Raw genomic sequence first — 27,278 nt, forward strand, 5'->3', positions numbered from 1 at the left:
CTTACTACACTGATACTGTATAATCATCTCTCAAACATCTCCGCCTTCATTACTACACTGATACTGTATAATCATCTCTCACATATCTCCGCCTCCCTTACTACACTGATACTGTATAATCATCTCTCAAACATCTCCGCCTTCATTACTACACTGATACTGTATAATCATCTCTCAAACATCTCCGCCTTCATTACTACACTGATACTGTATAATCATCTCTCACTTATCTCCGCCTCCCTTACTACACTGATACTGTATAATCATCTCTCAAACATCTCCGCCTTCCTTACTACACTGATACTGTATAATCATCTCTCAAATATCTCCGCCTCCCTTACTACACTGATACTGTATAATCATCTCTCAAACATCTCCGCCTTCATTACTACACTGATACTGTATAATCATCTCTCACTTATCTCCGCCTCCCTTACTACACTGATACTGTATAATCATCTCTCAAACATCTCCGCCTTCATTACTACACTGATACTGTATAATCATCTCTCAAATATCTCCGCCTTCCTTACTACACTGATACTGTATAATCATCTCTCAAATATCTCCGCCTCCCTTACTACACTGATACTGTATAATCATCTCTCAAATATCTCCGCCTCCCTTACTACACTGATACTGTATAATCATCTCTCAAATATCTCCGCCTCCCTTACTACACTGATACTGTATAATCATCTCTCAAACATCTCCGCCTTCCTTACTACACTGATACTGTATTATCATCTCTCACAGATCTCCGCCTCCCTTACTACACTGATACTGTATAATCATCTCTCACAGATCTCCGCCTCCATTACTACACTGATACTGTATAATCATCTCTCAAACATCTCCGCCTTCCTTACTACACTGATACTGTATAATCATCTCTCAAATATCTCCGCCTCCCTTACTACACTGATACTGTATAATCATCTCTCAAATATCTCCGCCTTCCTTACTACACTGATACTGTATACTCATCTCTCAAAGTGCTGGACGCGGTATTTAAATATTCAAATAAACTATACGTAAATGTAATCGAGTCGTACAAGCTATAGATTGTTTTTCTCAAAACACTCTATCAAATCTCGGCTAGTATTTCCAGGCGATCTAATACAGTTGATTACCTTTTTCTTATTTGTTCTTATAGAAGTAGATAAGGCGTAAATATTGCTTTGTTTTATTTCGGAAAGGTTCGCACTAAGGTATCTACTTGTTTATTTTCGGAAAGGGGTTTAGATGAACACTATCATTAACGTATTTACACGTTTGTTTCCGGAAAAGTTCATAGGTGCACATTTACATATCTACATGTCTTTTTTCCAGAAATGCGATTGGAACACACTAGCGTATCAACATAATTATTTACGGCAAATTGCATAGGCGCAAAGAAACTTATCTATACATTTGTTTTCCAAAAAGGTGTATAGGTGCACACTAACGAATCTAATAAGATTTTTTTTTTCCGGAAAGGTGCGTAGATGCACACTAACGTATCTACATGTATATTTCCGAAAAGGTGTATAGGTGAACACTAACATAATTATGTACATGTTTGTTTCCGGAAAGATGCAGAGGTCACACTAACGTGTCTACACGTTTGTTTTCCCGGAAATGTGCATAGGTGTAAGTGCACACAAACTTATCTACATGTTTTTTTTCTTCTAATTAGGTGCTGATGTGCACACAAACTTGTATACATGCGCTTTTCCGGAAAGGAGCGTACACACATACTTACATGTTTGATTTCGAAAAGGTGCATATATGCACACTAACATATCTACGTGTTTATTTTCGGATTGGTGCATATATGCACGCTAACATATCTACGTGTTTATTTTCGGATTGGTGCATAGATGCACGCTAACATATCTACGTGTTTATTTTCGGATTGGTGCATATATGCACACTAACATATCTACGTGTTTATTGTCGGATTGTTGCATAGATGCACGCTAACATATCTACGTGTTTATTGTCGGATTGGTGCATAGATGCACGCTAACATATCTACGTGTTTATTGTCGGATTGGTGCATAGATGCACGCTAACATATCTACGTGTTTATTGTCGGATTGGTGCATAGATGCACGCTAACATATCTACGTGTTTATTTTGGAAAGGTCACAGATGCAAACTAACATATCTATATTTGTGTTTTCGGAAAGTTGCACCGGTGCACACTACGGTATCTATGCCTTTGTTCTTCAAAAGTTTACAACGAACGTATCTTCATGTTTTTGTTTGTTTTTTGTTGTTTCTTTTAAGATGCACTTGAACGTGTATCTACATGTTTGTTTTCCGGAAAGGTACAAAATAACGTGTCTGTATGTTTGTTTCCGGAAAGTTGTACCCGAACGTGTATCTACATGTTTGTTTTCCGGAAAGGTGCACAATAACGTATCTGCAGTATGTTTCCGGAAAGTTGTACCCGAACATTTATCTACATGTTTGTTTCCGAAAAGGTGCAGACAAACGTATCTACATGTTTGTTTCCGAAAAGGTGCAGACAAACGTATCTACATGTTTGTTTCTGGGAAGGTGCTACAAATGTATCTACAGACCGTACACTGGATTTGTCTGGTTTTATACCCCCCCCCCCCCCCCCCCCCACCCCCGCACACACACACACACACACCCCACACACAAAGAATGATTCGTCTGTCCGTCTATCAGAATTTGTGTCGTTCACATCGCAAAAAGTCAAACATATGCATAAAAGGACCTAAGTTTGTGTCGCGTGTATCCAAAAAGTATTTGACCTAGTGTTATGAAACATGACAGGAATACTATTCAGCATGTGAAGTTTTGCATCAGTCTGGGTTCTGTTAGAGACATCACTCTGTCATACCAGAGTTATGGCTCTGACTTAGTCAAAAATATGCATAAAAGGCATAGAAGTTGTGTCGCACATATCTCAAAATGTATTCGACCTAAGGTCATGAAACATCATACTTGTAGGAATATTATTCAGCATGTGAAGTTTTGCACCTGTCTGGGTTCTGTTAGAGACATCACTCTGTCATGCCAGAGTTATGGCCCTTGACTTAGTCAAAAATATGCATAAAAGGCATAGAAGTTGTGTCGCACATACCTCAAAATGTATTCGACCTAGGTCATGAAACATCATACTAGTAGGAATATTATTCAGCATGTTAAATTGTGCACTTGAGATTTTGTTCCGGATTTCTGTCGGTCAGACCAGAGTTATTGCCCTTGATTGTCAAATATATGCATAAATGGGATATAAGTTTGTGTCGCATTATCCTAAAAAGTATTTGACGTTGAGTCATAAAACTTTAAGGGATTGTTATATAGCGCGTGAAGTTGCGCACCTGGTGTTCTGTTTAGGATTTCATTCAACAAGACTGGAGTTATGCTTTAAAGTTTGTGTTGGATATATCTAAAAAGATATTTCACCAAGAGTCATGCAACCATGTAGGAATATTATCCAGAATGTGAAATTGTGCATCTGAGTTATGGCCATTGACTTAGTTTAAAAATAAAAGCTTGTGCCGCATGTATCGCAAAATGTATTTGACCTAGAGTCATAAAACGTTGTGCACCTAGAGTTCTCTTTGGAATTTCACTCAGCTAGGCCAGAGTTATGGTCCTTCACTTTGTGAAAAATACACATAAAGTGCTTAATAGTTTGTGTTGCGTATGTCTTAGAAATATTTCACCTAGAGACATGAAACCATTACAATGACAGGAGTGGTGGTGCCTGTGTTCTATGGACACACATCTAGTTTTATGTTTTTTGTACCACTGCTGTCAAAATGTAAACATGTTTTCCTGGATAGTATTTTCACATTGTTTGGGAGATTATATACTAGTTTGATCATGTTTCCGATATTAATCATCTTCCGTTATGCCCAAAGAACAAAGTTTTCAAACTGAATTCAGTTCTTATTTTCAAGTTATCTCTGTAAAGGACAAGAATGAAAACAGATGATTTATGATTAATTCATTCTAAAATTACCCTAGAACTTAGATGAAGATAAACGTTATCCTGAATAATTGATGTTGTTTCTCGTGTAGCAGTGCGAATGCTTGATCAAAATATAAAACTACAGTGTAACACCTGAAGTTGTTCCAGTACAACATTGGAAAGAAAACATTCTGCATGTTAGACTAAGAATTGCTATCACTGTGCTATTATACGATGTTTTGCGTGGAACACATTTTACAGTGATAGTTAAAAATGAAAATACAGTCTACCAATATCGTCATTTTGACGTTACAGTCAAACACACAACTACGATCTAAAACACGACAGACGACACATGACTTGAGCTAAACAGGAATCCATAGGGTTCACATGAATTTTATACTGTTTACTCTAGTCGGCAAAACTAAAGTTGCAATTGCCACATACGTCATCAATTATTACTCTAGAAAACATCATAAACTGATAACTTAAGGGGACTTGTCCAGTCGTACGTATGGAACGATGTTAATATTAATTCATGGATATTAAATATATTGTATTATTACGTCTTTAACCAAGTACTACCGAAAACTGTTATTTGGTAATGTTACGACGGTTTTCCAGTAAGCCGTGGGCATATAGTCTTTTGATTACGTTTATAGGACAGTTTGTTTGTAAACTAAGAAATGTGATTGCAGCAATTACAGTATTTGACAGGAGTTCTTACCGTATTATTTCACTAAGTATTAAATTGAAATAGTCGCACAAACAAAACACACTACTTTAGACTTTACGGATATTTCTCATTATGGTCGCTAACCTGCTATACTGATATTTTTCACCATACCCTACTTTACTGATATTTCTCATTATGGTCTATGCCATGCTATACTGATATTTCTCATCATGGTCTATACACTACTTTAATAATAATTCTCATCGTAGTCTATACCTGCTATATGATATTCTCATCAGGTCTATACCCTGCTATACAGATATTTTCATCATGGTCTTTACCTGCTTTATAATATTATCATATGTCTATACCTAACTATACTGATATTTTCATCATGGTCTATACCTGCTATACAGATGTTCTCATCATGGTCTATACCTGCTTTACTAATATTTCTCATCATGGTCTATACCCTGCTTTACTAATATTTCTCATCATGGTCTATACTCTAATTTACTAATATATCTCAACAGGGTCTATATCCTACTATACTGATATTTCCCATTATTGTCTATACCCTACTTTAATAATATTTCTCATCATAGTCTATACCCTGCTGCACTGATATTTCTCGTCATGGTCTATATCCTGCTATACTGATATTTCTCATCATTGTCTATACTCTAATTTACTAATATATCTCAACAGGGTCTATATCCTACTATACTGATATTTCCCATTATTGTCTATACCCTACTTTAATAATATTTCTCATCATAGTCTATACCCTGCTACACTGATATTTCTCGTCATGGTCTATATCCTGCTATACTGATATTTCACATCGTGGTCTATGCCCTGCTACACTGATATTTCTCATCATGGTCTATGCCCTGCTAGACTGATATTTCTCATCGTGGTCTATGCCCTGCTATACTGATATTTCTCATCGTGGCCTATGCCCTGCTAGACTGATCTTTCTCATCGTGGTCTAAGCCCTGCTACACTGATGTTTCTCATCGTGGTCTATGCCCTGCTACACTGATATTTCTCATCGTGGTCTATGCCCTGCTACATTGATATTTCTCATCGTGGTCTATGCCCTGCTACACTGATATTTCTCATCGTGGTCTATGCCCTGCTACACTGATATTTCTCATCGTGGTCTATGCCCTGCTACACTGATATTTCTCATCGTGGTCTATATCCTGCTATACTGATATTTCACATCGTGGTCTATGCCCTGCTACACTGATATTTCTCATCATGGTCTATGCCCTGCTACACTGATATTTCTCATCATGGTCTATGCCCTGCTACACTGATATTTCTCATCATGGTCTATGCCCTGCTACACTGATATTTCTCATCATGGTTTCTGCCCTGCTACACTGATATTTCTCATTGTGGTCTATGCCCTGCTGCACTGATATTTCTCATCGTGGTCCATACCCTGCTATACTGATATTTCTCATCATGGTCTATATCCTGCTGTATTGATTTTTTTCACCATATCCTACTTTACTGATATTTCTCACCATGGTCTATACGCTGCTATGCTGATATTTTTCACCATTGTCTATACCCTGCTATACTGATATTTTTCACCATATCCTTCTTTACTGATATTCTCATCATGGTATATACCCTGTTGCACTGATATTTCTCATCATGGTCTATACCCTGCTATAGTCATATTTCTGACCATGGTCTATACCCTGTTATACTATTATTTGTCATCATGCTGTATACCCTGCTATACTGATATTTTTCACCATACCCTACTTTATTGATATTGCTCATCATGGTCTATACCCTGCTATACTGATATTTCTCATCATGGTCTCTGCCCTGCTATACTGATATTTTTCACCATGATCTATACCCTGCTATACTGATATTTTTCACCATACCCTACTTTACTGATAGTTCTCATCATGGTCTACTAGTATACCCTACTACACTGATATTTTTCACAATACTCTGTGATACTGATATTTCTCATCATGGTCTATACCCTGCTACACTGATATTTTTCACCATTCTCTGCTGTACTGATAATTTGCACCATACCGTACTTCACTGATATTTCACATCATGGTCTATACTTTGCTATTCTGATATTTCTCACCATGGTCTATACCCTGCTATACTGATTTGGTCTATACCCTGCTTTACTGATGTTTTTCACCATACTTTACTTTACTGATATTTCTCATCATTGACCATACTCTGCTACACTGATACTTCTCACCATGGTCTATACCCTGCTATACTGATATTACTCATCATTGTCTATACCATACTATACTGATATTTCTCATCAGTGTCTATACCCTGCTATACTGATATTACTCATCATTGTCTATACCATACTATGCTGATAGTTCTCATCATGGTCTATACCATGCTATACTGATATTTCTCATCATGATCTATACCCTACTAAACTGATTTGGTCTATACCCTGCTTAACTGACGTTTTTCACCATACTGTACTTTACTGATATTTCTCATCATTGTCTATACTCTGCTACACTGATATTTCTCACCATGGTCAATCCCTTGCTATACTGATATTACTCATCATTGTCTATACCATACTATACTGATATTTCTCATCAGGGTCTATACCCTGTTACACTGATATTTCTCATCATTGTCTATAACCTACTTTACCGATATTTCTCATCAGGGTCTATACCCTTCTATACTGATATTTCTCATCATGGTCTATCCCTGCTATACTGATATTTCTCATCATTGTCTATACCCTATATACATTACTGATATTTATCATCAGGTTCAATACCCGCTACATTAATATTTCTCATCATGGTCCATAGCCTGCTTTACTGATATTTCTTTTAACAAGTCGAGAACTATTTATTTACTATACCTTTGAAAATCTTGTCTTCGTCGCACCAGTAAAATATATTTATCCACGTAATGTTTTCTCAATATCAAATTGGTCACAAATACCTCCTACTTTTACACTCCGTCTCAACTGAATTATTTATTATTTTGTCAGTAACATTAAAGTCACAGTAATGTTTAGAGGAACCTAGACTCGTATCAGTTGTGTGATTTATTTTAAGATCAAAATGGCAATGTTTTAGGCTATATTTTCTGTAGTAAATAATACTGTAACATGTTAAACATCTCCGATCCTGCATGAATGTAGCATGCAGTTAGCATGAATACGAGACCAGATGTCCCTTAAGCTTTCCATGCAGTTAGCATGAGCACGTGACCAGGTGTCCCTTAACATTTCCATGCAGTTAGCATGAGCACGTAACCAGATGTGCCTTGATCTTTCCATGCAGTTTGTATTAACACGAGACCAGGAATTCCTTGACCTTTTCATGCAGTTAGCATGAGCACAAGACAGATGTCCCTTGACCTTTTCAGGCAGTTAGCATGAACACGAGACCAAGAGTTCCTTGACCTTTTCATGCAGTTAGCATGAAAACGAGATTAATGATTCACATTAGTATGTATACCGTATTACTTGTTCTGATATATACCATTGCTGTAGATAAATTAGAAATTACATCGCAGCTTTCATATATTTCAATACATGTGACAAATATAATGTACTTGTATAAACAACACATACACAGGTCCTATAGGTCGTACAGTAGTAAATAAATTTGCTTTATGTTCTGTATAAAATTAACTATCTTCCGAGAGCTGTAAGACATATAGCCAGACCAATTTTAAAAAAGAATTACTACGTTATATTCTTAAATGACATATAAACCAAAAACACCAAAACATGTAGGGGCCATATATCTACTAAGAGAGATTTTTTTTGTCTGACAGGTCAACACTATGGTATGTCTTCCAAACTGACAGCTAAATGTGGGTTTGAACACATGAGTAATAAAGTTTGTATAGGTCAACAATGAACTAAAAACAGGAACTAGCTTACACAGAACACGAAAATGCCACTTTTACTGGGAAAGAATGAGGATTTCTTCTTGCCGCCATTTTCCAAGCACGGAAGTGCTGCTTGATTACCTATTTAGTACTATTGTTCCTGTACACGGAAATTGTGTACACCAAAACACCGCTTGAGACAGATGGCGTTTCTTTTGTTGCTCAATTTTCTTCTGTGTCACTGCGTGCATATGGTTCGCTTGGGTTTTATTTTTATATGTACATTTACCTTAAGTTTACATATCGTATTATTTGTCATTGCATACGTTAGGGATTCACGTTTTACTTCATAAGAATCTCACTGGTAAGATGTGTAAAAGGAAAACCTGACCCGATGATTACTATTTCGGTATTACCTAAGCCATCGGCTGTGCTTGTAAAATGTTGAGCAGAGGCGCAATCGGACAACTTAGTTTTATTGAACGGGAAATACTGAAGAACCATTAATTTGATTAAAATCACGTCCGCTTGAAGCTAGGTTAAGCCAGTATATGTTGGTAATGCGCAATTTTTGTGAAGATGATATTCAGTCCCTGAAATGTTTCAAAATTTTTATACCCCCACCAAACATGTATGTGGGGGTGGGGCTATAGGAGTCAGTTTTGTCCCGTCCCGTCGCGTCCCGTTCCGAAATCTTATTCAGTTATATATATGGATTGTTCAATAAAGGTATCACCTATCATCCAATCATGTGACACAAGGTGCAACTCTGACCACTTTCAGATTATGCCCCTCTGTAATACGTTAATTGAAATTTCAAAGAAATTGACAAATAAAGATTTCCACCCATCACCACATCATGTGACACAAGTGCTACCTGACACAACTTTCATGAATATGCCCCTTTACTTTGATTTAAGATTAAATTTGAGCAATTTACACTATATCCGTCTAACAAATAAATTGTTGCATAACTCTTAAACTTGAAGTTATTCAGAAACTTCGAAATTTCACCACACAGTCCATGTGCAAAGCATGTTCCGATACGCTTGCACCATTTTCATGATAATGCCTTTCTTTGTAATCTTAAGACTTATTTGACCTTTTTACTACAATCTTCTGATTGCCTTAGGTCCAAGGAAGTAACCTTATTTTGAAACTTTTATACTGAGTAACTTCCCTTATTCTATGAATAAGTCTTATTTTTAGAAATTTATTTTTAGATTTTCAATATTTTAGGTATTTTTTAACTTTTTTGTTGTTAGTCCTGTGTAGTTTAAATTATGTAAAGAATCGGGTACATTTTTTCTGTGGTAACATGTGTCAGTAAGACACTTTTTTGTATTCATGTTTAGTGTATCTCTTATATTAGAGATTTTTATATTTACCTCATCCCTCATCCTGGGCACATGCACTAGTAGTAATACTTATATGTGCCGAGGAAGCCCAGGATGAAGTACTCCAAAGACGAGTAAACTTTTGTTTTAAGTATTAAGTTTTTTTTTACGTTTTATATTATATTTTAAAAAATTCTTATGGTTGATGGTTGCCATTTTTCTGTGACAAGACTGTGTGGTGGGGGTATAAGTCACTTCTGTGACAGCTCTAGTTCTATTTATTAAAGAGCATCAGGGGCTAAAATGTATAAAAAAGAAACTACTCGGCTTTTTATTGGGAGACTGAAAATTAATACTCAAAAGTTCAATGAAATAAAATGGACCAAAAACAATGTAAAATATCAGGTGTTTGTCACGGATACAATATAGATTTAAATGAGATTTGGATGTCAGAAATAAATAAAATCAAGAGCTGCCTAGAAATATTGAAATCGATATGCCTCACACTGAGTGAAAAAAATCCTTATTTTAAAAGCATACTTTATATCAAAAATAAATTTTGAAATAGAGATCAGAGGAATTCCGGAAAATTACTTAAAAGAACTTGAACCAAGTATGTGAGGTTTTCCGTGGGACTTTTGTAGGAAATAACACATTGATATTCGATCGTGAAGATGTGGTGTTAGATATGGTGTTGGTGTTAGATGTGGTGTTAGATATGTGTTACATAAAAACATCTCAGCAGGTTTACAAATAAAAACAAAATCTAGAATAATTTACTTGGAATTACAGAACTGAAATTCGACTAGAAAATATTATTTGCAAAGTCACGATCCAATGTTTTTACATTTTTTTTGCGTTCTAAAATAATATTAAAATATTATGTAACATCAGCGATTGCTATAAACAAGCGCTGAATGAATGCATAAAATTCAGACAAAACTTTCGTCCAACAATTTTTTTTGATATAAAAGATATCTTCTTATTTGGATAAAATGAGATAAGATGTCGTGGGAAACATATATTTAATTTTGATACTACAGAACATCTCCTTTCAAAATTGAAATACGAGCATCACAGGATATCCGGATGGCAAAGCAAGTATTCCTCAGAAAGACAGAAAAGCGCTTAAAGAAAATCACCATAGCGATGAAAAATATACGGTTCCTTGTATGGATAGTAATTGTAAAAAGTTAGCTAAAAAATTAAACTTAGACAAATATTGTCTGTTTGGAAAGAAACAGTGTGACATCTTGTTTGCCCGTGATATACCATGGAAACTGAATGCCAAATGGGGTTAAATTTCTGATTTTTTTTCTTCAAAAAGCGAAACAGTTTCAATAGACATTTTTAGACAACATTATTACAGACTTATGAAATTATCAGTCGGAATTTGTACTTCATGCAAACAACACAAAGAAACTTGTATGATGCACTTGGTGTGGAAACAATGAACTACAGGAATTTGGACGAATTGTATAAATATATCAACCTCTGTGATTCTGCTTTTACAAAGTTTGCTTTTTCCCGTATATTATGATGGCAGGCAGGTGAACAAATTGATTAATTCGATTATATATGAAACTAAATGGGAAGTTGGAAATATAGAAATAATTGTAAATACAGTACAATTATCAGTCAATAAAAACATTTTGTAAAAAGCTAATTAGAATCAAAGTACTGACAGTATAGTACTGATGGAATGTGATTTATGTTAGTACGTGCATGAAAAGAATCCATTCCAAAAATGGCACAAGCGCTAACAGCGCTTTAATAGTTGGAAACCCAATACATATATAGATTTGATTCGGCTAACCATATCATCAATATGATACTGTGATCTGGTGATATATACAGTAACTGTTATGCATTTAAACCTCCTGTAAAGTAAAAAGATGTTAAATAAATGTATGCAGCCGATAGTTATTCGTAGTAATTTATTGCGACATTGGTATATATTCAAAGTATGTTGAACTATTTTATTGGGCATGAGTACTTGTAAGTTTGTGATCAAGTCCAAGGCTGCCTCAAAGATGGTGATAGAGTAGGCCAAATTGTCCGGTCTGTAACGATAATGGCGTCAGAGGTGGTAAATTATTCCGCAATGAACTACATTGTACAGCGGATAGATACGAAATACTTGTGAGACAGTCTATTCCTTATTAAATTCTGGCGGTTACATAAGTCTATTCCTGATTAAATTCTGGCGGTTACATAGAGAATCACCTTCCAAAAATTAAAGAACAAACTAAATGGCACAACACTGATAATGAAATACTACAGTTATTGAAAACACTGATAATGAAATACTACAGTTATTGAAATCTAATGAGTCCATGCCGGGTACGTATATTGAGGTATAATTTTTCACCATGTTCTGTATAATGATATATACCTAAGTTCGACAACATAGAAGGAAACATCGTCAAATGTTACTTGTCATTTCATTTTCTTACAAGTTCTATTACACTGGCGAAGTAACTATTGTGTCAAAATATCTTTGAATGTATTATTCATGTATTTTAATGTCTTCTTTTAATATGTTGTTTTTTGCAATAAAAATCAAAACTATATAGAGTTATCCATATCGGGAGCCCGAACAAAAAATATCGTATTCTATGTTTAGCTTATTGCATTTTGCCTATTATTATTTAATGTACATGTATACGGTTAGAGATAGACCAGTTTTGTAAAACAGTTGTTCTCGCAGTGAGCAACACAAGATATCTTCCAAATGTATCGTTACAGAAATTTGCATTAACTATATATAGCAAGTAGATTCATTACCAGATCGAAACCTCTCTTTTCACTCATTTATAATATATTATTAAGTACATTGTCGGTAAACACAAATTGCAAAAACAATCGAACGAATTGTTTCGTATTTTTCGGAAAAAGACAAGATGAGAAAACGAGACGTAGACATTAATTTGATCGATGATTTCACTTGCAGTTTGGCATCCGTTGCGTGCCGGTGCGGGACGCGGTGTTTAATATCCAAATAAACTATACGTTACAAATACGGTGGAATATAATCATGTCATACCAGCTATAGATTTTCTCCCAAAACACTCTATTAAATCTCGGCTACTATTTCCAGGCGATCTAATATAATTGATTAGCTTTTGTTGTTTTGTTCTCGTAGTCGAGTAAATAGCTTGCTCAGAAACGTGCCCACTTCTACAACTGTAACAGACAAGTGTTCTTTGCACAGTTACTGTCGAAATGTTTTCAATTTGTAGATATTATTTTTATTTTTTTTGCATACCGGACTGCGGAGTTGCCGGTGTTTTTGCATACCGGACTGTGGAGTTGCGGTGTTTCAACAAACTCCATCTTAACCAGGAAGAAACAGTCAGTTATAACTGCAGTAGTTGTTTGGTTGGTTTAGTCGAGACGTTCACAAGTTCTGCTTTTCATTATATTGTATGTGTACGTGTATGTGTACGTGTATTTCAGCGTGAATTAAATAGCAGTAATATTCGATAAACGGTGATAGCTTTCTTATTTCTGAACAAAACATAATAAGTGTGAGCACGTATTTTGTTAGTTGAGTCATTCCCTATAATTATCTTATTTTCGATAAATTCAAAATTTGACAAAAAATCGTTTTTTGAAATAAGTGTTTTGGTGCGGAGAGCAAAATATTTAAAGAAACGAAAAGTGCGATTCATGGTTTAGCAACAAGTCCCATTGCAGTTTAAACCCGTGTAAACGTATAGACATATCATTTTAATCCTTTGATAAAACTAAATCGAAACATCACATGATCTCGTTCTGTCTTCGGACATACATTTCCCGTCATTCATTTAAATTTGATATAACTATATATTATATTGCTTTAAATGATATAACCATACATAGAACATACACATATTAGGTATAATAACAATGATACTAAGTAAAATAATAGTTATGACATAATAAAATAAGTTATAGAAATAGTGTGGTAATGACTGTAATCGCGAAGAAGATATACTACCGTCCATATCCTGAATGTTTCACGCCAAAAAAACAAGTCATCCTTAAGTAAGTTAATAACGACAGCAGAACTACAAAGTACTAATCAAACGTTTTGTGTTTTTGATATATTTTGAACTTCAGTGAGAACACTAGTGTTAACATCTATAGTTTGATGTATAAAGATTATTTGATGGAAGGATTCGGAACGAGTTGATAGCTGACAAGTTTCAATATTTAGTTCATTCTTTAATTTTATTGCAGAGGGAATAGTGGGCTGAGGGTTAATTTCAATACGCCTCGCTAAAATCTCAAAATCTGCATTGCGGGTTAAATCGTTCATGGTCAATGGGAATAAATCAAGTAAATATGTTGGCAGATTATCATTTTTCGGCGAACGCCGTCTAAATTCGTTTTCGTTACCTATGCCACGTGACTTCAGTTTGCAAATCAAACTACTTGATAACGCGTTAGAGATAATTTATCAAAATGGAAGATTTATGCAACACTCTGCCTGATTGGACGAGAGTGTCAATTTCTTTCACACTGTTGATTGTGCTACGCTGAGTGAAATGTAGACAAAGCGTTTATCCTAAACGACGCTGTTCACAGTATTAAAGCTAACTTTGGCTCAGTATATTTAGCAAGAATATTGATATATCTCAAAATGATAAGTAAGTTTAATAAATATGATAAAAACCTGTTCAAATACCAACATATAACAAATTAAAGAAAGAGCTGAATACGGTCTGCGTATCACATGAATAAGGGTGTGATAAGAGTCTTTTATGTAGAGAAGAGCTTTTAAAAGATTTTCCTTGTTACAATTGTCGTCTGTATATGAAAAGGTTTCTTGCTTTTGTGACTTATTCAGATTGCATATTAAAATGAGTACTTGTTTGCTTTGATATATTTGTTATAAGTTATTTAACTGATTTATTATATATGAATATTTTTCTTTAGTATGGTATGCAAATATTGAACTCAGTTGAAATCTGTTTCATTATATATATGCTATATAATGACTGAATCTCATACAGTTTATCTATGTGATATGACTACGGTCAAACTTTGCTTATGAAACAGAAATATGGAAATAATTATAATTGTATGTTTTGCTTGACCTTCACTTTTTTATAGGTGTGACGTCATTGTCCAAATATTCATGAATAGCGAATATGCATTTGTTAAAGCGGGATCAGTTTGCCTATTTTCGAAAATAATAAATAAAAAAATCCTTTAATTGATTTTTTCAACTTTCTTCAGCTGGGACATTTGACCCCTTTTAGGGGCTGCTAGAGCTAAAACTAGAAATGCCTTTATACAGCGTCTCATGAACAGCTTGGTGGATCTTTGTCATACTTTGTCTGGGGCATCATTATAAGGTCCTCTTCCAAATTTATTTATATAGGAACTTGGGCCCTATTAGGGACTACTGTAGCTAAAAGTAGATATGCCTTTCTTCGCATTAACCACTAAAATGTAATGGATTTTTATCAAACTCGATGTGTAACATATCGTAAGGTCTCCTGCTATTTTGTTACAAATGGGGATAGGGACATTTAGCTAAAAATATAAACACGTTTAATGACCTTTCCATGAACCGCTTCATGAATCTTCATCAAACTACTGCTGTAATTATTCGTCTAAGGATAAACGAAACAAAATTGCAACCCTACGAAACCTTTGCGAAAAATTAAAAGAGAACCATTTAAATTTTTAAAGTGCGGTGTTTAGTTTTGCAATTTGAAAAATGTTAGATGAAAGATGAATGTTAGATGAAAAATTCATAAACTTCTTTCCTTATTACAATTCGCCGACCATCATTTTTAAAGATATTTCTTGTTTGTATATGTGTATACTTAAAATAGTTTTTGTATTTTTCTACGATCAGAAAAAGAAACCCAGCCTATTTCGTTTGAAAGATTTTCTTTTGATACTCAACGAGTTAACCCCGTAACAATACGCACTGCTCCATGTTTTATCTTTTCTAATTGATTTTTTCCCGTAATTTGCATAGTTCTCCAAAACAACAGCGGCATAACCCAGTACTGGTCTCAGATTTGATTTAAAGTGTAAATTTCACCTAGTATTTTTGTTATCAATTATGGGTTCGTGTCAAGATCCATCTTGTGAGAACTTTACACCTAGAAGTTTACAACTCGGAAAAAAATGAAAAGAACTTAGCTTCTGTTGTTGTAGGATCAAATTTAACCATCCATTGTTTTAACCATCCTGATATCTTTCTAAGGTTGGTATTAAAAGAAGGTAGAGTTTCGTTTGTATGAGATGATGAAACGGCTAAAGATTTATCGTTAACAAATTTAAGCTCATTAGAGGCTAAGAAAGACGTGTTGACGACGATTTGAAAGGTACAGAGTAAATTATATACTCGTCTGGCTGAAAAGGAAGTCATTTCTTCTATTATTTGTATAATACGGTATACAAGAAAAAAAAAAGAATATATGAATGGAAGTATGTGTTGTTGGAGAAACGGTTACTCTCGATCCGGATATCCACTAGTGAAATATTTTCTATTTGTATTAGATCTAGTTTAGTACTATAGTTGCAGGTGCGTACACTGTCGCACTGTCAGGCGGATAGAGTGGGGTCACGCGCTATATATAGACTAGTCGTAGTGGGCGAATTGATACAAGAAGGGTTTGTGTTTGCGACAGAGCTATATAACAGTCTGCACATGATATGTCAAATAATAAGATAATTTAATGTATTTAGCATAGAATTTCCCGCAGTTTTATATTGAAATCCCCTCGGCATTTATTACAGACTGCTGATTACTACAGACCTTCGCTAACACATCAATTATTAATGATTTGCAAAATATCAGAGACGATCTATCAACATTTGATCACCCAGTACCATCTTGTATTTACATTCATTGTCCAAAATGAAAAACACTCATGTGTATGATATGTATTCTATATAAATACACATTTCATGTTAACTAAAGTAAAAAGGTGCATAATCATTCTAAATCTTAAAGTTTACGATATAGTATTCCGCGAGTGTTTAGCCGATACCAAATGTTTTCATCCTAATCGGGCAAAAACAAAACCAAATTCTCAACTTCATTGAGGCAGCCAAGCTTTTTATCATTTCCTGTTGCAGTGAACAAAAACTCACAGTTGGTAGAGAGGAACACGAAAACAATTTATTAGATCAAACGTCTAAGAAAAAGTATTCATCAAAATGACCATTGCCTATTTGTGCTCTTTCAGACATAAATGAATGTGGTAACAACAATGGAGGCTGTGAACAAGATTGTTGTAACACCATTGGTTCATTCATATGCAAATGCAGGCGGGGTTTCCAACTGTCACGTGACGGCAGAACATGTGAAGGTAAGTTTAATGTGACATAATTTTTGCTTTACTGTTTATACTGGGCCATTTGTAATCTGTGTTTACAATTACAACTTTAGACATACTTTCCTTTTACCTTTAAAGGCACTAAGTCCTACTTCTTACTTATGATACCTTTACATGCTAAGATCGTTTGACATTGTTTGAAATATCGTTTCTATTCTGAAAGAATGACAAAGGCCGTTGTATTTCATATGAATTTTTATAACATTAGATGAGAACGAATGTCTGTCATATAATGGTGGATGCCAGTACCGGTGTACCAACACACGAGGAAGCTATGTATGTCAATGCCCTGGTGGTCAGCGCTTGCACGCAGACGGTCGTACTTGTATAAGTAGGTGTTAATTTCCAGTGCGTTATCTTTGATTAATTACACAGGATTTATTCATAGAATGCTAGTAGAAATAGTAAAGAAGGTGTTTTTACTACACTAAAATATGTAATCAAATAGGGCAGATATAGTTACATTAACTATTTGGCTTGATGAGTACTTTGGTTATATACAAACTGGAGCGAGTGCATCACCATATTCATTTTGGCGCTTACTCTGTATTGGGGGTGGGGGGGGGGGGGGGGGGGGGGGGGGCGGGTCTTATCCGTCACATTACAAATTGTTAAATTACATACTTTAAATTCGTTGCACATAGATGACAACTTCTAACTTCCATGTGACTAGAAGCTGCATCTTCGACATGATATCTATGATACTTAACGACATTATCTAAATTACATTCTTAATGTTACATGCCACTCTTAATGTGACATGACATGAAAGTTGTTAGTAACATCACATTAAAAATTTATGTCACCGTGATTAAGAATATTATGTCACGGCAATCTAAGTAAGGATGTAAATAGAACGCAAGTAAGAATATAACTAAGAAAGTAATTTAGAAAAGAATTTAAAATGTAATTTAGAATGTGACGTCACATTGAGAATTTCATTTGGAATGTCATGTAACATTAAGAATGTAATGTCACATTTAAAATGTAATTAAGAATGTAATTTAGATAATGTCGTTAAGCATTATAGACCTCTTTTAGAAGTATGTATTAGTGTAAATGATAATATCGTTAAGCAATGTACATGTACTGGCGGATCATCCATTCTTGTTGAGTGAATGTGATTTATAATATTCTATTTAGTAACACGGAAATTAAAAGTTATCATGTAGATGAACGAAATTTGTAATAACAAATTAGAAATACGCAGTTTAGCAATTTTCATACACGGGAGTAAGACATTGGACATTGGATACGGGAGTAAGACATTGGACCAATTTTTGAGTTGCAACATTCAATTTACCGACTAGAAGTTACAAGTTGTCATCAAGGAGCACGGACTTTGTAATTACCCGTATGGAATATATAGTATTATACATTTTGTACAGCGATTTGTATTGCGGCCAGTAACATCCTCCATTGTTCTCATCGTTACAACTATGTGTATATATATATATATATCATGCAGTGACTAATCCTACAGTGCTTTTTTAGAACGAATGAAAGGTGTACATGATTGTAATGGTTTGTTCTAGATATATATAAGTGTATTACCTGTGAATGGAAAAAATGAATGAGTCATCTTGGAGATGCTATCATTGCTATTTTCTAGTTTTGATATTCAATGCAAATATAAACCAGCTAGCAAATGCTAAACAGATTGAGAGCACATATACTCCCGTAATTAGTACACTTTCTAAACTGCATAACATGCTTGTTCACGGAATGTTATGATGATATAAAAGAATATATTCTTTTAGAAAATCGTAGATCTTTTAAAAAGATCATGATAGTTTTGACTTCACCCTTAGTAGGCGTCTCGGGTAAGTTCGTAACAGTTGGTTTGATCATTTTATTTTTCTATTAAATACTTCATATGCCATGCATGTATACGTGCATGTATTGGTGGTTGGTTCCTGCGTTGTACACATTCTATATGTGCAGTCAGTGGAAATACCTGCAATCGAGTATGAAATGCACATTTACCTTGATGTTTTATCAACATATTTCTAAGACATATTTTTTGAAACGTGGAACATCATTTGCTCAGTTTCAGAAATTTTTAACTTCATTATTCCAGAATAGTTCCCAAACCACATTTGACGCTTATAAATGTAGCCTAAAGGTTGATAGTTGTATTTGTATTATTTGATAGGTAATTAGTTAGCGGTTCTTAGAAGATGAAAAAATAAATATACACATTTATATTCTCCCTGTTTAGACTGATACTAGAAAATTGTTATGATGAATTCCTCTCAAAATCAAATTTTAAATTCTGACTTTTTATTAATATATATATCAACAAAAGAGAAATACTTCCTTTATTAATCCTACAGATGATACTGATAGTGTCGACGACCTGGATGCTGACCAGTCACTGCTTACTAACAAAATACCTGTGATTACTAACAATATCCTTAAGGAGCATGACACGAAAGGAATCGTTGAAAACTCTGATACCGATAGAGCCTCCAATTTCATAGACAATAACACAGAAATGCCAGAACAAAATCAGCTATTTCTTAATGTCCATTCAAATGATCATTATAACTTAAAAAGTCAACAAAATGATAATGGAAAGACGAAAATAAGTAAATTGGGAAAATTGATGGAGGATAAACCAGTGGCCATGATGTTGACAAGTAGAAGGAAACCCTTATCATTTAATGGACCAGATTTCGGTAACCTCCATGTTGTAACATAACTGTTGAATAACATACACACCATCTTTGTTTTATTTTTTTGTTCAAATGATTATTTAAACGTAAGTTAACCGTTTTTAGTATTCATGGGGACTGAAATGTATACAGACAACAGTGATTTACTTTGAAGCATAACTTTTAAAAGCATGTAAATTCGCTTACTATCAGATGACGGTATTTGATGCTTAGATCCAAAACCTATTCCCATACAAAATTGAGTTTCGGTGTTGTTTGAATTATATATCTAATAATATAAATGTAAGTATTAACACCAGTAGCTTCCTACATGGTAAATATTATAGAAATAGTTACAAAATCATTACCTAATTCGGTGTATCTTTAAGCCTTTCAAGAAATATCATTCAGTTGTAAGGATTAAAGGGCATTTAATATTCTATTTCTTTTACACGTCACACCCAGTTTCGATTCTTTCGTAAGATTTTTTTCTGAATAATTATTAAAAATCCAAAGCTTGTTTGTAAAATTAATTGAAATTTTAAATCAAAACATATGCACAAAATTTTGAAATGTTCCTAAGACGATTATGGAAAAGGGTACTGTTTGTTGTACGGCTCTGTTACCATATCTGGGGATTTCATTTGCTTTTTAGCTCACCTGAGTACGAAGTGCTCATGCCAAGCTTTTATTGTCGTTGGATGTCCGTCGTCCTACCGTTCGTCGTCAACAATTTATTTAAAGAAAATTTTATCCTAAACCACCAAGCCAGTTTTAACCAAACTTCACGGGAATGTTATTGTCTGAAGCAGCAAGACCCAAGATTGTTGAAATCATGCCGCCCTTGGGGTTAAAACTGGTCCCGCCCTGGGGTCCACAGGTTTACATAGACTTATGTAGGTAAATCTTTGAACAATTTCTTGTCTAAAACCCTAATGCCTCGAGCACAGATATTTGACATGTAACGTTGTGTTGTTGTCCACTACTAAGGTTATTCAGAACCTGTCCACGAGGTCAAAATTGTCCCTGCCTTGGAGTTCACTTGTTTTACACATACGTCATTAGGAAAAGCTGCTTTAAAAATCTTCTTGTCTAAATCGTCAAGCGCATGAACTTAGATATTTAGTACGTAGCTTTGTGTAATGGTCCCATACCAAATATAAATTTATTCAGATCATGTCTCTGGGATCAAAATTGGATCCGCCTTGCGATCACTTGATTATATAAGAAATACGTAAAAACATCCGCTTGTCTTTAACCTGAAGCCCTGAAGTATTCTTGTCCGGCTGAAGCTGCATGGCCTAAAGCTTAGACATTTTGGTACGTAGCGTTGTCTAGTGGTCCTCTACCAAGTTCGCTCAAATAATGCCCATAGGGTCAAATTGTGCCCCGCCTACGAGGGTCACTTGCGTTACTTTTAAAAGAAACTTAAGTTATAGAGCTTATGTGTTTGGCATGAAGCATGATATAGACATCCACTACCAAGTTTGTTGAAGTAATGTACCCATTCGAGTCAGGTGAGTGATACAGGGTCATCATGGCTCTTTTGTTCATTATTTTTTCTTGGTTCAAATATTAAATGCATGCGAAAATATTAAACTACATTGTGTGACATTTTTGTGTTTGCATGTCTTGTGCATTTGCCCATGTTTTATTGTACATCCATTTACGTCGTATGTCAGTTAGATGTAATAAACTGCAACCTGCATAAGACTGAAATAGAACAGCAATACAATGTATCCTGTATATGTCTGAAAAAGTACAGCAGTAAACTGCAGCCTGCATAAGTCTGAAATAGTACAGCAATACAATGCATCTTGCATAAGCCTGAAATAGTACAGCAGTAAACTGCAGCCTGCATTAGTCTGAAATAGTACAGCAGTAAACTGCAGCCTGCATAAGTCTGAAATAGTACAGCAATACAATGCATCTTGCATAAGTCTGAAATAGTACAGCAGTAAACTGCAGCCTGCATAAGTCTGAAATAGTACAGCAATACAATGCATCTTGCATAAGTCTGAAATAGTACAGCAGTAAACTGCAGCCTGCATAAGTCTGAAATAGTACAGCAGTAAACTGCAGCCTCTATAAGTCTGAAACAGTACAGCAATACAATGCATCTTGCATAAGTCTGAAATAGTACAGCAATACAATGTATCCTGTATAAGTCTAAAATAGTAGAGCAGTAAGCTGCAGCCTGCATAAGTCTGAAATAGTAGAGCAGTAAACTGCAGCCTGTATAAGTCTGAAATACTACAGCAATACAATGCATCCTGTATAAGTCTGAAATAGTACAACAATACAATGCATCTTGCTTAAGTCTCATATAGTACAGCAATAAACTGCCACCTCTATAAGTCTGACATAGTACAACAATAAACTGCAGCCTGCATAAGTCTGAAATAGTACAACAATAAACTGCAGCCTGCATAAGTCTGAAATAGTACAGCAGTAAACTGCAACCTGTATAAGTCTGAAATAGTACAGCAATACAATGCATCCTGTGTAAGTTTGACATAGTACAACAATAAACTGCCACCTGTATAAGTCTGAAATAGTACAACAATAAACTGCAGCCTGCATAAGTCTGAAATAGTACAGCAGTAAACTGCAACCTGTATAAGTCTGAAATAGTACAGCAATACAATGCATCCTGTGTAAGTCTGACATGGTACAACAATAAACTACAGCCTGTATAAGTCAGAAAAAGTACAACAGTAAACTGCAGCCTGCATAAATCTGAAATAGTCCGACAGTAAACTGCAGCATACATAAGTCTTAAATAGTACAACAATAAACTGCAGCCTGCATAAATCTGAAGTAGTACAACAGTAAACTTCAGCCTGCATTAGTCTAGAATGGTACAACAGTAAACTGCAACCTGCATAAGTCTGAACTAGTACTACAAAAAACTGCAGCCTGCATAAGTCTGAAATAGTACAATAGTAAACTGTACCCTACAAAATTTCATACAGAGCAGCAATAAACTGTAGCCTGCAAAAGTCTGAAATAGTACAACAATAATCTCCATCCTACAAAGTTTGATACAGAGCAGAAGTAAACTGCATCCCACAAAATTTGATAAAGAGCTGCAATAAACTGCATCCTACAAAATTTGATACAGAGCAGCAATAAACTGTAGCCTGCATAAGTCTGAAATAGTACAGCAGTAATCTCCATCCTACAAAGTTTGATACAGAGCAGCAATAAACTGCATCCTACAAAATTTGATACAGAGCAGCAATAAACTGCATTCTACAAAATTTGATACAGAGCAGTAATAAACTGCAACAAGCATAAGTTTGATAAAGTGCAGCAGGCTGCATAAGGTTTGCATACTACAGGCATTGAGAATAATTGCTAACAGAAGTTTTCATGTAATTACATTTTCCCCAGAATTGTGTCGTCATTTTAAAAGCGCTACAAGTATTTTCATAAAGCCTAAAACAAAATACCACGGTTCAGTCCGGTGAAACTTAATAAGTGGAAAATAAAACACAGAGAAACGATCGGCACACTTGAGTGATATTATTGCATGTACATATTGATGATATTATTGCATGTACATACTGATGATATTATTGCATGTACATATTGATGATAGCATGCGGCTGGAAAATTGTAATAAATTATATTGCTGCGATTGTTGCATTTATTTAAAGTTGTGTATGTAATATTGCATGTGTATTTTCAGACAAAGGCAAATATATAGCATACATGCACGGACCAAATAATAGTTTCGTTGCAATTCTTGGTGTGAATATTACTGTATCACGTGATGGTATGGCATGAATGTTGTGACAGTTAAGACAAAACTGTATAGATATATTAGACGTACTTATAGTATATAGTTATATATGGTCTTCAGTCTTTCCCTTCTTTATTTGTTCTTCAATGTTCTTTTCAGAATGTTTAAATATAAATATTAGTATTCAGTGTTATATGCAATATAAATATTAGTTTTCAGTTATATGCAATAATATAGTATATATATGCAATATAAATATTAATATTCAGTTTATATCATATAAATTTATATCATGTAATCAATAATATATTCTCTATTCTACAATATTTATAAAAACTTAAAAATGTTTGTATTATATTTCAGATCCATACATGTATCTTATATACAGATTTATTGAATGATCCTCTAACTGTATACATAAACTTTCAAATGATAACATTTTTTTATGACAATGAAATTATGTTCAGAATTTTAATGGACGCTTTTATACGATATGCAAGTCAAAGTGTCACACATTGTGTATAAAATAAATTAATTTAAGAATAGCATACAGGTCACCTTGACACGTTTCTCCTTGACACGTTTGCAAATATCTTAAACAGCAGACACCACGTACAGTCAATCGTTCTATTTTGGTCAAGGTTTCAGCTGAAACAATATTTTATAGAGTGGCTTATTAATACATGCTAAGAATTAGTCCGTTAACAGTACTTTCTATCTTATTTTAATAACACAATACAGACGTGATATTAGGTCGACATTTATTTCAGACTATGACCCCTGCACTGCACGAGACACTGGAGAACCAGTTTGTGAACACGACTGCGTTAACGAAAATGGACAGGCCTCTTGTAGATGCTTTCAGGGCTACAGATTAAATGCAAACATGAAGAGCTGTGACGGTAAAAATAAAAAACAATCATAGTATTTCTGCAAATATGTCAGTTACATCATGTTTGTACGTAGAAAAAATTAAACCCGACAGTCTTAACATTGTCACAGTGTATGATCAGATCTATATTTACCGGATGAAACTCGCTTCTTTTACTACTTTTACGGCTAAACTCCTAACTTTCACTATATATTTGAAATCAACAATGGTAGTTGGTCTGTATAGTGACCATATTTTTTTTTATTTTAGTCCCCTACCTGTCTACAGGAGGGGACTATAGGAGTGCCTTCCGTCGGTCCGTCTGTCCGTCCGCAAATCTGGATCCTGCAATTACTCAAAAAAGTAATTCAGGTAGGTTCATAAAGCTTGGTATGTGAATAGAGGGCAATATGTAGATTATGCACGTACATGACTTATGCTTCTAGGTGAAAGGTCAAGGTCACTATTGAAGGTCAAGTAAAAATGTTTTTATATCCTTAGATGTATTATCTTAATGCTACACACAAACGTTCCCCAGGATGAGACAATGTGATCTATGCTTGTTGGTTAAAGGTCAAGGTCAAGAAGAAACTGTTTCCACACAATAACTTTCATATGCATTGACGGATGTTTTATTTAAACGCAGAAATGTTCCCCATGATTAAACTATGTGTCGCGCACATGACCCGTGGTTGTCGGTCAAAGGTACGTGAAGGTCACTACTGAAGGTCAAGTGAAAATATTTCCACGCTATAACCTTTATGCGCATTGATGGAATGTCTTAGTGTTGCACACAAATGTTCCGCATGACGGTACAATGTTTCGCATACATGATTTATGCTTGTAAGTCAATGCCACTATTGAAGTTTTAAGTAAAAATAGCTTTTGTTTCTAAGCTCCTAAATGCCTTGAAGCATTTTAGTACTAACACTGTTGCCAACAACCCAAAGGGACGAACACTTAAAAAGTTTTCCACCGGTAGGGGACTTCAGTTTTGCCACTGCAGTTCTCGGTCACTTGTTACATTATGTTCCCTCATCTTCTAATGTTGTATTAAATCATTTTTGTTTAAGCCTACTTTTACTTTTACAAAATACTCTGCTGCAGAAGAACACATTTCGCATTGCACTTTTTCAATGTTAATAAAGTACCTAAATTTCCTATGATTATAATGTAGTTAATTTTCGTTAATAAAACTAGTTTTAATGAAGAAAATAAAATGTAAGGAGTATGTTTCAAATACGTGTGATGTTGGTACATGGACAGTAAAACATAGGTGCTCTTATTTTGATTCATCCCTAAAATATAGGTGTCCTAAATTTCAAGAATATATAATAATACAGTAAAAGACACTGAAAATCAAGGTTTTATCTATAGATAAAACTGTAGAAATCTTTAAATAGAAAAGAACTCTGAAAAACAAAGGAGATGTTAGATACTGAGAGCTGCCCAGTTTGTATAGCATTTCTCCCATTGTGGGACTTATTGTGGGAAAGTTTCTGAAGAGTTTATCCCTATTACTCGGCAGTGTTAGATATCAACTTTCCTGTCTGAAGCGCAATGTTTTTGTTGCCGTTCATTTATGAGTACATCCGAATAACTGAGCTACATCAACTGAAATAAACTTGCGTGTACGGGTGTGACATGGACTTAAAGCCTCACATGAAGTCTATTCTATTTTATCATAACATAATATTGAATTTATTTTAGAGCTTAGAATATTCAGTAAGTTTTGCTATGTTTGAAATGAAATTATTCCAGTTAATAATTCTGTTAGACACACTGAATACTGTACTTTGATATCATTACATACTGTACTTTTTATTTATTTATTTTATTTTAGTCTCATCCATTTACATATAGTAAAACATATAAACAGTAAAAATCACAAATGTAAATGGCCACTCTCTAAGAGTTACAGGAGACTATAGATAGTTACTCATCTGAAATTATCACATATATATATACACAACTACAGCAGTAAGAATATTGTATAAGGTCATAAGAGGCGCTTCCTGTCAGCTGACTGTGACTAAGTATTGATGAGTGGGCAAATGAGAGGGTGGACACATACTGCATACATCTCGATTCGTTTCAAAACAAAACTGTCCTTTTATTTATAGCAGTACAATGGTATAAAGTTCTTCCTAACCTAGCCTGAGGAATGTTTGAATCATTAATACTCAAGAATACTTTGATTATCACGTGTATGTTAAAGCTTTGATTGAGCTTATAAGGGAACCAGACACTGTAATAAGGGTTAATGTAGAGTCTATATCGTGTGTGTACCACATTAGGATATCTGTTATTTAGCTGTAGTAGTTTTTGGATGATATAAAATATTGAACACAGCGGCAATTATTTCTATGCTGACTGCAGTAATATGTTCGGTGAATAATCGTGCACAAGGCGGGGTGAACTTTTTGTTATAATTTGTATGTTTCCTTCGATAAAATGTGCTAAATTGTTACATACAAGTAACTTCCAGAGAAAACGATATAGGCCGGTTATATTACTAGACAAAATGTCCGAACCTCGAACTAATTCTAACATGAAGTTTTATTGCTGAATTACAATCGTTAGTTAAGGTAGTTATGCACGTTTGATAAACCGGAAGTGATGGCGTAACGTCATTTATCCGGAAAACGTAGAATAAAGCCTGAAATTCGGCGTACGGAAATGAAAATCATTTTATGAATTAATCGAAACCTGTGAGTAGATTTATTACAATGGCACTGTTGCTATATTTCTCAAGTCAAAATGTGATATTAAAACATGACACATTAAAAAATTCAAAATAATGTCTTAAAATGAGCGTGAA

General features: G+C 34.6%; 1 protein-coding gene across 8 annotated transcripts in view; it reads left to right on the forward strand.

Annotated features, from left to right (window-relative positions):
• Nucleotides 1-27,278, forward strand: part of LOC123537893 (multiple epidermal growth factor-like domains protein 6) — a 187,716-nt gene that overhangs the window by 101,222 nt on the left and 59,216 nt on the right. For 6 of the 8 annotated variants that reach the window (XM_053523298.1, XM_053523296.1, XM_053523293.1 and 3 more), the window contains exons 5-8: nt 17,032-17,154; nt 17,390-17,512; nt 19,518-19,862; nt 24,357-24,488. In XM_053523298.1, coding sequence (XP_053379273.1) covers nt 17,032-17,154; nt 17,390-17,512; nt 19,518-19,862; nt 24,357-24,488 — 723 coding nt within the window. Of the gene's footprint in view, nt 1-17,031; nt 17,155-17,389; nt 17,513-18,941; nt 19,005-19,517; nt 19,863-24,356; nt 24,489-27,278 lie in introns of all 8 variants that reach the window. The other 2 variants (XM_045321800.2, XM_053523299.1) reach the window with 2 other exon arrangements.

The sequence above is a fragment of the Mercenaria mercenaria genome, chromosome 14 (assembly GCF_021730395.1).
Source record: "Mercenaria mercenaria strain notata chromosome 14, MADL_Memer_1, whole genome shotgun sequence".
Taxonomy (NCBI): Eukaryota; Metazoa; Mollusca; class Bivalvia; order Venerida; family Veneridae; genus Mercenaria; species Mercenaria mercenaria.